Raw genomic sequence first — 16,093 nt, forward strand, 5'->3', positions numbered from 1 at the left:
TTCTGCAGAGAGATCTGCTGTTAGTCTGATGGGCTTCCCTTTGTGGGTACCCCGACCTTTCTCTCTGGCTGTCCTCAACATTTTTTGCTTCATTTCAACCTTGGTGAATTTGACAGTTATATGTCTTGGGGTTGCTCTTCACAAGGAGTATATTTATGCTGTTCTCTGTATTTCCTGAATTTGAATGTTGGCCTGACTTACTGGGTTGGGGAAGTTCTCCTGGATAATATCCTGAAGAGTGTTTTCCTATTTGGTTCCATTCTCCCTGTTCACTTTCAGGTACACTAATCTAACGTAGGCTTGGTCTTTCCACATAGTCCAATATTTCTTGGAGGCTCTGTTCATTCCTTTTCATTCTTTTTTCTCTAATCTTATTTCATTAAGTTGATCTTCGATCTCTGATATCCTTTCTTCTGCTTGTTCAATTTGGCTATTGATACTTGTGTATGCTTCACAAAGTTTTTGTGCTGTGTTTTTCAGCTCCGTCAGGTCATTCGTGTTCTTCTTTAAACTGGTTATTCTAGTTAGCAATTTCTCTAACCTTTTTTCAGGTTCTTAGCTTTTTTGCACTGGGTTAGAATATGTTCTTTTAGCTCAGAGAAGTTTGTTATTACCCACCTTCTGAAGCCTACTTCTGTCAGTTTGTCAAACTTATTCTCCGTCCAGTTTTGTTCCCTTGGTGCTGAGGAGCTGTGATCCTTTGGAGGCGAAGAGGCATTCTGGTTTTAGGAATTTTCAGCCTTTTTGCACTGGTTTCTCACCATCTTTGTGGATTTATCTACCTTTGGTCTTTGGTTTGTTAGTTTTCCTTCTAATAGGCCCCTCTGCTACAGGTCTGCTGGAGTTTGCTGGAGGTCCACTCCAGACCGTGTTTGCCTGGGTATCACCAGCAGAGGCTGCAGAACAGCAAAGATTGCTGCCTGTTCTTTCTTCTGGAAGCTTTGTTCCAGAGGGGCACCTTCCAGGATACACGGGGGTCAGGGACCCACTTGAGGAGGCAGTCTGATCGTTAGCAGAGCTCAAACACTGTGCTGGGAGATCCGCTGCTCTCTTCAGAGCCGCCAGGCAGGGATGTTTATGTCTGCTGAAGCTGCGCCCACAGCCGCCCCTTCCACCAGGTGCTCTGTCCCAGGGACATGAGGGTTTTATCTATAAGTCCCTGACTGGGGCTGCTGCCTTTCTCTCAGAGATGCCCTGCCCAGAGAGGAGAAATATAGCAGTCTGGCCACAGTGGCCTTGCTGAGCTGCAGTGGGCTCTGCCTAGTTTGAACTTCCTGGCCATTTTGTTTACACTGTGTGGGTAAAACTGCCTACTCAGCCTCAGCAATGGCGGATGCCCCTGCCACCACCAAACTCGAGCATCCCAAGTCGATCTCAGACTGCTGCTGTGCTGGCAATGATAATTTCAAGCCAGTGGTTCTTAGTTTGCTGTACTCCATGGGGGTGGGACCCACCGAGCCAGACCACTTGTCTCCCTGGCATCAGCCCCCTTTCCAGGGGAGTAAATGGTTCTGTCTCGCTGGCATTGCAGGCACCACTGGGGTGTGGAAAAAAACAAACAAACTCCTGCAGTTAGTTCAGGGTCTGCCCAAGCAGCCGCCCAGTTTTATGCTTGAAACCCAGGGCCCTGGTGGGGTAGGCACCAGAGGGAATCTCCTGGTGTGCAGGTTGTGAAGACCATGGGAAAAGCACAATATCTGGGCCGGAGTGCATGGTTCCTCAGGCTCAGTCCCTCATGGCTTCCCTTGGGAAGGGGAGAAAATTCCCCAAGCCGTTGTGCTGCCCAGGTGAGGTCGTGCCCCACACTTCTTTGGCTCACCTTCCGTGGGCTGCACCCACTGTCCAACCAGCCCCTATGAGATGAACTGGGTACCTCAGTTGGAAATGCAGAAATCACCTGCCTTCTGCATCGATCTCGCTGGGTGCTGCAGACCGCAGCTGTTCCTATTCAGCCATCTTGCCAGAAATCCTGTTTTTGTTTCTTCCACTCACTACTTCGTTTATTTCAAGTTGTTTTTTCCAGATATGCCCATTTATGACTTTTAATTGGACCCCTTCTTTATTTTTTTGCATTCTTTTTATAGGGCTTTTAGGCCTAGTATTATTTCTCTGTCCTCAGTGGATTAATATCATTACCAAATTATGTGGTATACTTACTGTTCCTGCTCTCTAGTTGTTCCTGCTCTCTAGTAATAGCAAGAAAAATAATAAGTAGCTATTACATACCCACTATGTGCCAGGCCCTGTTGTCAGAACTTTACAGTATTAAGTAATTTAATATTCAAAACATTTGGGTGTTGGTGTGATTACTGCGTACAACCTGTGAACAAGTAGAGTCTTAATGAGACAACATTCTAAGTAGAACACACACAGGCATGCGTTAGAATCATAGAAATTGCTCACAAAATATTTGAACTTAATTCTGTGTTTCCTATGTGTTCTCTTCATCATAACCATCATCATGAGAACAGGGGTGGTAGGCTTCTTCTGTAAAGAGCCAGATAATAAATATTTTAGGATTTGTGGGCCATATATAGTCTCTCTCACATATCCTTATTTTTTTCACTATTTAGAAATGTAATTTTTAAAAAATCTCGAACTCTCAGTCTGAAAACAGGCTAAAGATTAAATGTGGTCTGAGGGCTATGATTTGTTGACCCCCATATACTAGCCTCCTAACCACTAAACTATCCTTTCTAGAGTGAAATGACTTTGTAGCTCTGTTACATTCCTTATTTTCCATTTCTTAAATTTCCTTTATTGGCATCATTTTTAAACGCAATCTAGATTCACCTGGATAGACAACCCAAACAAAACTTGTCTGAACAGCAAGAATGTGCCAATTTGCAATGACCCTAATCTGCTGACTCTCTTGGATGACCAGGGACAATTTCCACTTGCCTTCTTGCTGTCTTGCTCTCAGCTCATGCAGCCCCATTGCTGTGACCGAGCCCCAGACTGTGGCAGGGCTCGCAGAATTCGTGCACAGGTCTCTCACCCACATGTTACCTCCCACTGAAGCCCTTCTCACCTGTGATATTGTTCTTTGGAAGTTCTTCCCAATCTTACTGGGGCTAATGGCTTAGGGTTCCCCTTACCTAAAGCTCTCCTGTTTTCTGATTTGTACTGGGTAATGGTTGACATGCTAGTGGAAGGGATGGTTAGAAAGGAAGCTGGGAGGTTGGATATCAGGCCTTAACAGGATTCCTATGTTGTTGGGGGAGGTAACATAACCAGCTTAAAAAACACACAAAAAAATGGTCTCCCTCCTTGTCATTTGTATTCCATGGGATGGCCATGTATCACAGTTCTGGTCAATGAGCTATAACAACAGAAATTGTTGGGAGATTCTTCTGAAGGTGGTGGCAGATTTAGCTAGCATCCCTTACTTTTCCATTGGCCTTACTCCTACATGCCTGAAAAGTAGGTATAATAGCTAAAGGTAAAGCTGTCCTCTTGCATCTGACTATGACAAAAATCCAGAAGAATCACAGAAACTCATGCCTGGTAACAGCCCCATACTGCATAAATCTGGAGAGTTAAATGAGGCGGGGAACAAACACGTGTCTTGTTTAAACCACCATGATGTGGATTTTATATTACTGTGCGTAATTGAATGCAGGTCCTACCTGATACATTGCCCTTTTCCTGATTCATTCCTTTATCATTTCCTTTTAGCAACAAGCATTTATTGGACCCCTACTATGTACATGCCACAAAAAAGGAAACATGTCCTCATCGTTGAGGATTTTGCTACTCTCAGTTATGGAGCTGATAGATCTCTAGCGCACATTGTTCATTATACACAGTGTCAACCACAATAGCCATTAAGGTCCCACAGTGCCTTTTTCCATCACTTCTTGATGATTGACAAATTGGGAGGCACTGGGGACTATGCCTGCTCTTTACCTGAGCTGCAAAGAGTGAAGTTAATCATACCTTCCAGCAGGTTCCTGACAGATTCATCTCTTAATATTCCCTTCTGTATATCACTAATCTTATATTCCATCACCATAAGTATATGTAAGTATTTGCTTAGTATATGTCTTAAATATACATACTATTCTTTTTTGCTTATGAAATATAGCTTACTTCTACCTCTCAATAACGGAATTGAGAACTGTTAAAATAGTTGAATTATTTAATGTGTCTGCTCTCTACTTCCTAAAATTGCTTCTGAACATCTGTCCCTTTCTTTGAAAAGATGAGCCCAATCATGTGCATGACTTCATATTTTCAAATATGAGCTTACCTGTTTTTTGTCAAGTGATAATTTTGAAAGGTCTTCATGACTTCCTAAAATTCCAAGTTTCTTTTCTTCATTTATCTTTTAAAGATAGATAGTAAAATGAGTATAACTGCATAACCAATTTCACTCTTCATTCTGTATTTTAAAAGCCATTTCGTCTAATTCCCCACAAGTTTTAATGAGAGAAACATATTCTTACGGGGTTCTTCCCTTTGCAAGTGCTTGGACATTTCCTTTGGACTTTGAATTCCCTCAGGTTGCAGTTCTAACCAGACCTGTAAACCACTCATTTAATTACATAAAAAAAAGGAAAGGAAATTTTTGCCACTCAATCCACTGAATTCTACAAGTTATACTTCTGGAAGAATGTCATAGATGGTATTTTTCCCGAAAATTACTACACAAATTAATCATAACTACATTTAAAGAAAGCTTTAAAATTCTTTAAAGAAAGCTTTAAAATTCTCAAAGTACTTTTATATACTTATTTGAGTTGATCTTCAGGATGTAGATATAATTTTTTTCACATATTACAGTTGAGGAAACTAGAACTCAGAGAATGTGTTACATACTTGAGAACCCTAAATAGTAAATGGTAAACAGTGCAGGAATTACAACATTTTCCTTTTATTTAATGATAGAATCTTATTGCAAGGAAACTTATAATCATTTGGTCCAATTGCCCACGCAGTGTAAAAAGGAAAAATCTTCAATAAATTCCCACTGTCAGCCATCTGGCATTTATTGACTGCTTACAATGGTGGGAAGCTCACTACTTTGAAAGGCAGCCCACTCTTCTGTTGGGCAGATTTTCTTGTTAAAAGTTTGTTCTTATATCGAATTAAAATTTAACTATTTGAGGCCGGGCACAGTGGCTCACGCCTGTAATCCCAGCACTTTGGGAGGCTGAGGCGGGCGGATCATGAGGTCAAGAGATAAGAGACCATCCTGGCTAACACGGTGAAACCCCGTCTCTACTAAAAAATACAAAAAATTAACCAGGTGTGGTGGCAGGCACCTGTAGTCCCAGCTGCTGGGGAGGCTGAGGCAGGAGAATGGCGTGAACCATGACAGAGCAAGACTCCGTCTCAAAAAAAAAAAATTAACTATTTAAATTTTTTGCCCATTGCTTTTATTCCCATTTTTGAAAAACAAGTATACTTCCTAAAGATGGAAATTACAAAGATATTTTTAGTCAATTTCAATCTTCGTTTTTCAGAAGAAACAGCCAGCTCCTTCAGTTCTCCCTCATATGACACCGTATCCCTATGTGTCCCATTCTGGTCTTCCTCCTCTGGATGCACCTGGTATCTCAGTGTTCCTTCTGAGTATAGTGGTCTGTGCTCAGCAGAGATCTTTGCACAGCATAACCCCTCACCTTCCACCTCCAGTTAGACAAAATTCCACATGTTCTCTAAACATATCTGAACATGCTGTGATCGCCCTACTGCCTCATCTAAGCACTAAATCTTTTTATTCTTTTTAAAGATTGCATCGCCTTGTGGGATTATTGTTTTCAATCAATATCCTTAGCTCTTTCTTTCTTGAACTACTTATTGCCAAGTCTGGTCCCCTAAATTACATGTGAGCAACTGATTTCTGAACTTTTCAACATAGAAGTTATCTAAGAGTTAATCAAGCTGCCCCTCAGTCATAACGAGCTGCTGCTGATTTACCCGGCTCTATAAATTGAAGGAGAAGTGAGGGACATGTAGCCACAACAGCAAAAAAGCAGCCCAGAATAGCTCTTCCTTCAGTACTCGCTCCAGATAACATATTATTTTAGTTATATTTCATGAATTTTTCTTACATTCTTTTAAGTAGGAAATGTCTAGTGTGCTCATGTTGAACAGACACAAGCCAAAGGACTGTGCTGTGTGAAGTGACTGCATGTGGGAATGAATGGACAAGTCATCAGGAACCGATTCTCTTTAAAGGGATGTGGCACATGTAACAAACCTGCACGTTGTGCACATGTACCCTAGAACATAAAGTATAATAATAGTAAAAAAAAAAAAAGGGATGTGGCACAATGGTTACAGTAGTCTCAGCATTAAAGAATACAATTATACATTATCAAGCTAAGTTACCTTGTTCATCTCTGCATCTTCCTGGAAACCTTTTTTATGACCCTGGAACAGCTCAGAAATCCATTTTTTAAGCTTCAGTAAGAGATAAAACAGGGACTTTGGACTTGGCACCAGATTGAAAGGTACGGGAAGTGTTCTCCCCTCTTCAAAGTAGGAGAACCAGAGTTTGGCTCTTGCAAATTTCCACTCCACGTCGGCGTCATCCTATGCAAATACACATGACAGGTCAGCAAGGAAATGCATAAACAGAATTACTGGGATGCTTTTACCATTGTGTGGCTAGATGGAGGACAATGCCTATAAACACTCTCAGACCCCAATGATCATTCCAAGATTTTTTCAAAACGTTAACATTCTATTCACACACTCTTTCTTAAATTTGTCTAAAATTTTGACAGTTGTACAAGACTGTGAATCTCCAAGTTCCCATGTGTTTATAAATACCTGATAGATATAAATGTATTTTCCTACGTTCTGAAAAACGCTATGAAAAATTATTCTCTTTTATCCCACAATACACCACTCATTATTTGGGACACAGAGAAAGATTTCTGGAATAAAAATTTACACTATTAATCTCAACTTGAGAAAAGGTCAATTTTGAATATCACTCAAAAAAGACTTGGAGAATAATAGTATTCATAAGCAGTAATTTTTGAATAAAATATAAATTCATGCTGATATAGTATTTCTAAAGTTTTTTATTAAATCGATATCAAATCAGCATTTCTGCTTCTTATGCCTTACTGCCCCATGACACCTTATTGATGTTGCATGTGGAAGCAAAGAGTTAAAATTTTCCAGATTACTGGTCAAACGAGTGTATAAAACAGGGAATGAACAAAGGGGGAAGAGCAATCCATACTTTCATCCTCATTGCTGAGTTAGTCCTTGGAATAATTAAAACATGTAGGCACAAATGATAAAAATGTATTGAAGATTATACCTCAATTTCCTGGAATGAACTGTTGATCATGGCAATTAACATATTTAGCAAAACAATGACCATTGTAACATTATAGACTCCATAAAGAACGTAACCAATGTTTTCAATGAATTTGTGGTTATAGTTGATGACCACTGATTTCACTTCAGAAAGTCCAAATATAGCCCAGAACAGTGTCTTAAAACTCTCTTCAACTCTGGGGAAAAATAAAAGAAGGAAAGAAATAAAGTGTATAAGTAAATAACAATATTACCGTAATAAAAGTGAGTTGATTTAGTGTCTTTGCAAATTACTATTTATTAAAAAAAAAAATCTTCACTTCTCGGAAGCTCACTTTTCTTTTCTGTAAAATGGTTACAATAGGATTGCTGCAAGGATGGGGTAATATTGTGCATATGAAGTACATAATCATAACTCAATAAACACATAAAAAGCACTCAATAAATGCTATTAACATAATTTCTAACCACAGATATGAACACTTAAATAATCCATAGCTTTGGCAATGGAATTGTTAAATGTACTACTTAAAAATAACATAATTTGTTAGAATCCTTTTAGTTTTCCTGCTGATCTATACTTCTACTCATATCCAATAGATAGATAATAATCATATACATCTTAATGGAAAATACAACAATATAAACAGACAATGTTACCAAAATCACTGACATGTCTTAGGTAGGAATTTCAATGCTGTAGGCCTAATTATTGACCAAAGCTAAGGCAATTTGCTTAACTTAGGTGGTTACATTTCCCTGGCAAACTGTATTTCAGAGAAATATGGAAAACAGTAGGCTTATGTTTCAGTTGTTGCTTCTCATTGTAACACTGCAGACCTAATATTTAAATAATCTATTCCAAACACTCTTTATTTAAAAAAAAAAAAAAACACGTGTCCATGGTGAACATAAGTCAAAACTCTTGTCACTATTGATAAGTCAGATCTACTCAGTAATAAGATCTGAGCAATTCAATTAGGAAAGCAGCTGTTTTCATAGTTAGTGTCCCCAGGAGTCTCCTGTAAGCAGGAGGGTAAGGGAGTTCAGAGCAACAGATCCTAGAGTCAGCAAGCAAGGGTTACACCCTGGCTGTTCCACATACAGCTATGGAATATTCAGCAAATTACTTAATTTTTGCGAATTTCAGTTTCCTCTTGGTGAAATAGAGATAATAAAGGGAGGCATGCAAGGTATTTACGTCGCTCTAAAAATGTTAGTTATTATTTAATATTAGAAAGGTTCCTACATTTTAGAGTCCCTCCAACTCATTTTTAAAATCCCCTCATTTTGCAAAAGAGGAACTAGAGATGAAGTCTTTACCAAGACATTATTTATCCCATGGACTTACATAAACACTGTTAAACTAATATTTATTTAATTTGCAATAACTATCATCAAAACATCTGAGATCACATACGTTGTGAAGGCTTCATTTTGTTTTGCACCAATGTAGTAGGAGTAGAGGTTGAACATTCCAATCATAAAGGCCACAAACACCATAATGAATATGACCATGAACTTGAAGATGTCTTTTACTGTTCTTCCAAGTGATATCTGCAGAGGTCCAAAGCTTTCATTTGCTGGCAAAATATAAGCTATCCTAGAGAAACTTAAAACTACAGCAATTGCATAAAGACCTTCAGATATTATTTGAGGATCAGAGGGGTCCCACTTGATCCTGGCTAGGAAAAAGCAAAGATAAAGAGTTGTGTGAGTTTCTTCAAATTGTTTATTTAGGTAACTTATTTTTCTGCAAAAGAAATATAGTTACGTTAGAATCCAGTTTTTGAATGGAAGTCTCCTATCTTAAAGGGCTTCTTAAGTGTCTGCTATAGTTGAGCTTCTTAGTTTATTGAGAACATGACTCTCCTGGTTTGCTAGCAATTTCCCATAAGGGGATAGCATAATAGTTAAGAGTTCAGACTATAGACTCAGTATCTGTAAAAGTTCATGTAAATATATGTACGCACATACACGTATATCAAAGAACTTACAAAACTACTTCTCTTAGTTTTGTTTCTCCATTTTTGAAAATGAGATAATGTCCCCTCTAACTCTCTTATCTTTGTGAGAATTCAGTAAGTCAACATATGTTCCGTGTTTAGCAAGTGCCTGGCACTTAATAAATGGTAGTGTTTATTATTCAGTCTTAAACTATAATTACACTATAATTTTAGGCTCGTAGCATGTTTGTAGTCATTTAAATTTATTAGGAGTAACTTATTGGACACTCAAGTCTATTTTTAACTTAAAATGTAGCAATTATTCACTTATGATTTTTTCTGGCATTATTACATCAGGTCATCAAAAATGCAATTAAGAAACCATTATGAAGAAAAATACAAAACAATGTGTAAGAAAGGGGAAAAACATAATTACAAATTTGAATTTGCTTATTTGTTGAGAAGTGGAATTAGGAGAGGATAACAAGAAACTAATAAAAGCAGTTTCCTTTTTTATAGTGTTTTGAATATAAGTATTATCTACAAATAGCTTTGAATTTTTTTAATTAAGTGCATTTTTAAAAATCTTTCATTAAAATAAACATTAATAATAATGGAGCCCTTATATGATATTGCCAATAAACTCACAAGTGAATGTTAACTAATTTCTTATCAGAGGGTTTGAAATGAGTATTCAAAGGGAATATATTTTCCCCATCCAGGTTTCTACGAGGTGGTAGTCTCCTTAAGTAAATAACTGAACCAGTTTCCATCCCTTAGTCAGTTTCTTCCTGGAAAGCTGGAACGACTTATCTGATTGCTCAATTGGGATGAATAACTGGACATAGCTGGCTCAGCATTGCCTTCTCTGTCCTGGGAATTCTCCTCTGGTCCTCCATGGAGCTGTCATCCTCTTTTAGTGGGGAGGACTGCCCTGGTCCATTGCTATCTAGAAATTGGAGGATATGTCTGCCTAATTCTGGGGTTCAGTATTACTGAACCCATTAGCTAATAGACTCAGACCTATGTCATCCACCCCGGATTTTATCAGTGTTAGAGGTGATGATCTGGCCTCCATATTAATGTCTTGTTTTACTTCTCAACTAATTCTAAGACTGGTTGGGAAGCAGTGGTGTTATTGACTGGGGAACCTCTCAGAGATCCCAACAATTCCTTTGTTTTCAAATACTTTTTATATATCTTAAATGCAAATGGCACTCAAATGTGAACTTTATTATATGTATTTATGGGGCACAACTTGATGTTTTACATGTGTCCGTCTACACTGTGCAAAGATTAAATGAAGCTAATTAACATATTCATCACCTCGCATACATTTTTGTGGTAAGAACATTTAAAATTTACTCTCTTAGGAATTTTCAAGTATGCAGTACATGATGATTAACTCTAGCCACCATACTGTATATCTCCAGAACTTATTCACCCTAACCGTGTACCCTTTGTAAACTTTGTACCTTTGACCAACATCTCCCCATTTTGTGCCCCTTAACCCAGCCCCTGACAACCACCATTACCTTCTATCTCTTTGAGTTTGACTTTTTTAAGATTCTACAAATAAGTAAGATCATATACCATTTGTCTTTCTGTGCCTGCCTTATTTCACTCAGCATAATGTCTTCCAAATTCATTCATGTTGTTACAAATAACAGGATTTTCTTCTTTTAAAAGGTAGAATAGTATTCCATTGCACATATATATACACACACACACACACACACATATATGTGTGTATATCCGTATACATATATATACACATATGTATATATCCATATACATATATACACACATGTATATATCCATATACATATATACACACATATATATGTATACAGAGAGAGAGATACAGATAGCTAGCTAGCTAGATCAAATGTGAACTATTTTTAGTTTAAAAAAAAAAGAGGGAAAAATAAATCCAGGACATAAGACATGTATTCTCAATGAAGTTTGGTAACTAGCCAATTGATCCAAGAGATAAAGGGAGATGGGTCTTGTGATTAAGAGAGTTTTCCAGGGAGTAGAAAAATCAAAGGAAGAAGCGGAAAGCATGCTTCCTCACATATAGATGCTCATTCTTCAGATACAGATGTTGGAAACGAACAATTTTATGAGAATTGGGCAGTAACCTACTGACATTTGTTTTACAAGAAAATTCTACATTTTTAATTATATTGACTCTACTGTAAACTCACCCAAATTGTAGTATTTCACATTGTCTCCCAATGTTACTTTCGTCAAGTCCTTCAAAGTGTCATTTGCGTCAATGATGCTCTGGGCTTTGGAAGCATGCCAAAATGCCATGAATCTCGCAATGAATGATGCTGCAAAAATTGCTAACATACCAAAATCAAGCATATTCCACAACTCAAACAAATATTCCTTGGGGCCTTGAGTCCAAATTTCTTTACATTCAGCCCATATCATGCCTGTATCAGAAAGGGGTTAAAATATCAATTCAATTGCATTCAGTCTTAGCTGTTCTTTAAAACAAAATATGTTTGAAAGGTCTCAGCCTGACATTACAAAACCCTTCAAAATTTGGCCCCAGCCTGCCGTCCCACCATAATTCCCATATCCTCACAAATACCGTAGTCCAGAAATATCAGTGCATACCTGAAAGCAATTTGACAAAGTTCATTGAACACCTTAAAATAACAAATGTCCTGCTGATCAATTAATTCCACACATAAAAATATATTTAAAAGATGATTGTTGTAGGATACTTTATAATAACCCAAACACACCTACACACTCAAAATAGAAGTAAAATGGAAGTGGGACTTCCACAGATGGAGTATTATGAAGCCATTTAATGTGATATTTTATTAATTACCATGGGACAGTGACCATGAGAATGTGCCTCAGTGACATTCAACTATAGGAATTTGATTGGTCACAGGCCTCACCTACTGTCTTCTGAAAACCACTGCCATTTTTGTCCAAGGCCATGTCTCCCCCAGGCTGCTCTCATCCAATTACTGAGGGTACCTCTTCATGGGAGACATGGGACTCTTCTGATGGCTGACTTTGGCTCAAGGATTCATGACAGCCTTGCCAAGCTTTCCTTAGACTGTGTAAAGATCTAGGATGCTTCTACTCAACCTTCTTGCCTTCTCTCTGTCCCTTGGGGTTTGACTTATAGCCCTGCCTGAGAGCCTTTGAGACCTTTCTCAGCTTTCTCACCATTTCCTCTCACAAGAAATGTTCCTTAATAAAATTTCCATTTCCCTTAATAAACCTGTTGAACATTTCATCTTTGTGCCTGCTTCTTGGAGGACCTGGACTAACATACATTGCAAAAACCTTTATATTGTAATGCTAAGTAAAAATGTTTCAAATGTTATGTTATGATGTATGGTTTATATTTAAAACCAGCACAGTGAAAGCTTAGATGGGATGACACAAACTTATTAATAGTAGTTGCCTTTTTCTGGTGGAATTATTAATAGTACTGCCTATTTCTTCAAAATTTTAGTGTAGTATTTAGGAACACTGGATTTGAGGAATTTAGGTACACAGGCTACCATGGATTTGAGAATTTGTTCTTCCATTTGTCAGTTATGAAGTCTTTGATAAGGTATTTAAACTATCTAAAACTCAGGTTGTAAAATGGAAATGATATTGGTTCATTCCCGCTTCACTGGATTGTTATGAGCCTTAAACAAAATAGTTCATGTGAAATACACAGCTCAGTGTCTGGCACTTGGAAAAAATTATGACTAACGTTTACTGAGTGCTTACTATTTAAAATTTTCCATGATTGGCACATGTATGTTTTTCTTAATTTGAAGAATCCCACTTTTTTAATTAAAAAGAAGTTGCTTTATCCCTATTAAGATACTCTACTCTGACATCCTGTCTCCTTCTGGAGCCATCTGGGGAATACAACCCAAACTCCAACAATGGATCAAAACTTGTCACCATCAAGAAGTCCTTCACAGCCTCGAGTTGAAATTAACCTTTTACTCTCAGCAACCACCTGCCTCAAATACTCACACTGGTCCTAAATGTCAATCACAGAACCTGCTATACGAATAGCTGCAGAGCCCTGTGGGGATTAAGGAAACACCCCATCTCTAATCTCCAAGAGCACATCATGTGCCTTTTCTTAAAGCCAGTATTCAATGCAACATAGAAGATACGGATTTAAGAGAAGACTTCATTACTTATTTTGAGTTATTTCAAGTTAAGAGGGGACTAGGATTGATTTAATATAAAATCTGGGGGATGAAATTTGTGACAGGAAATACGGCAGTTTTTTTCCCCCACTGTGGTCACTGGGTTCCTGTCAGCCTCACTAGGAGATGAGGATGGTTCAGAGTAACAAGCATGGGGACTAAAGGGACGTTTGAACTCATGCAGCCTAGTTTTCAAAACTTCCCTTCCTCTTGTTCCTCCCACTTCTCCATCTTCTTTTCTCTTTCTCTAAGAAGTAGAATTCATGGCACAAATGATGTCTTCCTGAAGCTTAAAAACCAAAACAAGTAAGTGAGCTATTCTGCTCAAAGGAAAAGTTCCTGTCTCATTTGTCCTGAGGACCCCTGAGAGCTGCCAAGGAGAGTTTGAAATCCCGCATCAAGTCCAAGCTCACGGCAAGCAGGAGACTTCACAGGGATCAAGCCTCTGCTCATACAGATCTTGCGACAAGGTGCTTTGCTAATTCTGAAGGCTGCTCATCCCACTGTTGAATTTTCAGAATATTCCTTCAACGTGGATGCAGTGGTTCTATTTTTGCCCTCTAGAGAGGTAGCAAATGAGTCAGCTCCCTCTGCCTTCAAATTTATTTTTACAAAAAAACAACCAAAAGACCTACCTGTGTGCTCATTAAATCTGTTTTTCTCTAGCAGAGGCAGGTTAAACATGAAACTGAAGCTTCAAGATGTCTTTACTTGCCCAGGCTTCTTCTAAGTCCTCCCTTTGTCTTCTTTTTCTCTAAACGGGGCCCTCTGAATAAACAAGCCTCAGATTCCACTGGGTCTTACCCCATGCCTCACCCTCTAGGGTAAGCTTCCCCAGCCCCTCAAGTGCTGTTCTGAGAACGACTCACTCTCCAAACTGCTGTTGTGCTTGAAATGCTCCTTAGTTTGCCAACTGGCTGCACGGGGCACCCGGGGCCTGCAGATGTGGTCTGGCCATTGGGTAATTACTGCCCTCAACTGCCATCCTCTCCTTCTGTTGAAGAGTCAGCCCAGGACTGCATCTGCTTTCTCAGCAGCTCAGACTGACCATTAAGTGACAAGTGCTCCTAAGGCCCTTTTCACAAGTGTCTTCAAGCATGTCCGCCTCCCTGTGTTCCTGCTATACGTCCTCTCATTGATTTGAGCTCACTGTTCTGCCTTGTCAACATCTCCTGACACATCAGTTTTGTCATTTAGCCTTTCAGCTTTCTGTCAACTAAACATTAGATAAATCTGCTTTGTGACTAACAGTGTTGTCCTCTCCCTCAAGCCCACATAACACACCGAACACCTCATCTAAGTAGGCCACTTCTTATTAACATTTCCAGAAAGTACGACAACTTTCTTTCAAGACTAACTTTTAAAAAAATACCAGTGTCAGAAACGGAACCAGGAATCTAACATATGCTACAAAAGCATCAGCTGCCCTGACTTGTTCATTATTTTCCCTTTAAATAAACACTGTTAGCTAGTCTCTGAAGTCAAATACAAAGACTGGTGGGACAAAAGTTACAGGGAAATTGCTTTTGATTAAAGCCTCATTTAATATTCCTGCGTTAGGTTTCTAAGTGAAAAAGGAAAAAATATATATAAAGTTTAAAATAAAATTCAGACGGCCGGGCACGGTGGCTCACGCCGGTAATCCCAGCATTTTGGGAGGCTGAGGTGAGTGGATCACCTGAGGTTGGGAGTTCCAGAGCAGCTGGACCAACATGGAGAAACCACGTCTTTATTAAAAATACAAAATTAGCCAGGTGTGGTGGTGCATGCCTGTAGTCTCAGCTACTCGGGAGGCTGAGACAGGAGAATTGCTTGAACCTGGGAGGTGGAGTCTGCGGTGAGCCAAGATCGCGCCATTGCACTCCAACCTGGGCAGCTAGTGTGAAACTCCGTTTCAAAATAAATAAAACAAAAAATAAATAAAACTAAGACTAGTATGAGGAGGATAATTTATGGTAAAGAATAAAATGAACATGTTATGTAAAACATAACTCACTGAACTCGTGCAGTCTAGTTGTTTTCAAAGCTTTTCATTCCTCCAGCCCCAGGCATGATCTTCCTTCTGTATCCTCCCTCTTAGAGACTGTAGTCACTACCTACTGATCCAAGGCAGAACTAGCAGCTCCTCCCTTCTGATGTGCAGTAATCACCAAGTTGTTTGGGGTTTACCTTTTAGGGTTGTTTTCAGTTTTTTTGTTTTTTTATATGTAAAATATAATATGTTTTATTTATTCTTTGCCATAAATCATTCTCCTCATACCCCTCTATATAAAATTTAATTTTTAAAATTATTTACCCCTTATAGAAAATTTAATTTTTCAAAGTTTCATCTTGTCCTAAAACAGTCATGTTTTGCCTAATAGGAAATAGCACTCCTATGTAAAAGTGACATATAAACGCTTAGTGAAAAGTTGAATAATAATTATAATTTTCTGAAATTTCTTGAACATGTCCATCGTGCCAAGTACTGTATTATTTACCTTACATATACTAACACATAAAAAATGAACTATGAGACATGGGCTTTTAGTTTAACAAGATAAAGGCCATGCAAAAGTGATTGTTTATTATTTTAAATCAGACATTAGAAGTGAAATATAATTTCTTTTTATAGCCTCTTCAATTAAATTAGAAAAGAATTAGAATAAAATCAAAGCCATCTTCTGT

The 16,093-nt window shown here is 38.4% G+C and overlaps 1 protein-coding gene across 3 annotated transcripts in view; it reads right to left on the reverse strand.

Annotated features, from left to right (window-relative positions):
* TRPC6 (transient receptor potential cation channel, subfamily C, member 6) overlaps positions 1 to 16,093 on the reverse strand; it is a 130,686-nt gene that overhangs the window by 13,630 nt on the left and 100,963 nt on the right. For all 3 annotated transcript variants that reach the window (XM_011984379.1, XM_011984381.1, XM_011984380.1), the window contains 5 exons: positions 11,441 to 11,674; positions 8,705 to 8,969; positions 7,286 to 7,481; positions 6,340 to 6,543; positions 4,253 to 4,327 (listed from right to left, as the gene is read on the reverse strand). In XM_011984379.1, the coding sequence (XP_011839769.1) occupies positions 4,253 to 4,327; positions 6,340 to 6,543; positions 7,286 to 7,481; positions 8,705 to 8,969; positions 11,441 to 11,674 (974 nt within the window). The remainder of the gene's footprint in view (positions 1 to 4,252; positions 4,328 to 6,339; positions 6,544 to 7,285; positions 7,482 to 8,704; positions 8,970 to 11,440; positions 11,675 to 16,093) is intronic.

The sequence above is a fragment of the Mandrillus leucophaeus genome, unplaced genomic scaffold (genome assembly GCF_000951045.1).
Source record: "Mandrillus leucophaeus isolate KB7577 unplaced genomic scaffold, Mleu.le_1.0 Scaffold267, whole genome shotgun sequence".
Lineage (NCBI taxonomy): Eukaryota > Metazoa > Chordata > Mammalia > Primates > Cercopithecidae > Mandrillus > Mandrillus leucophaeus.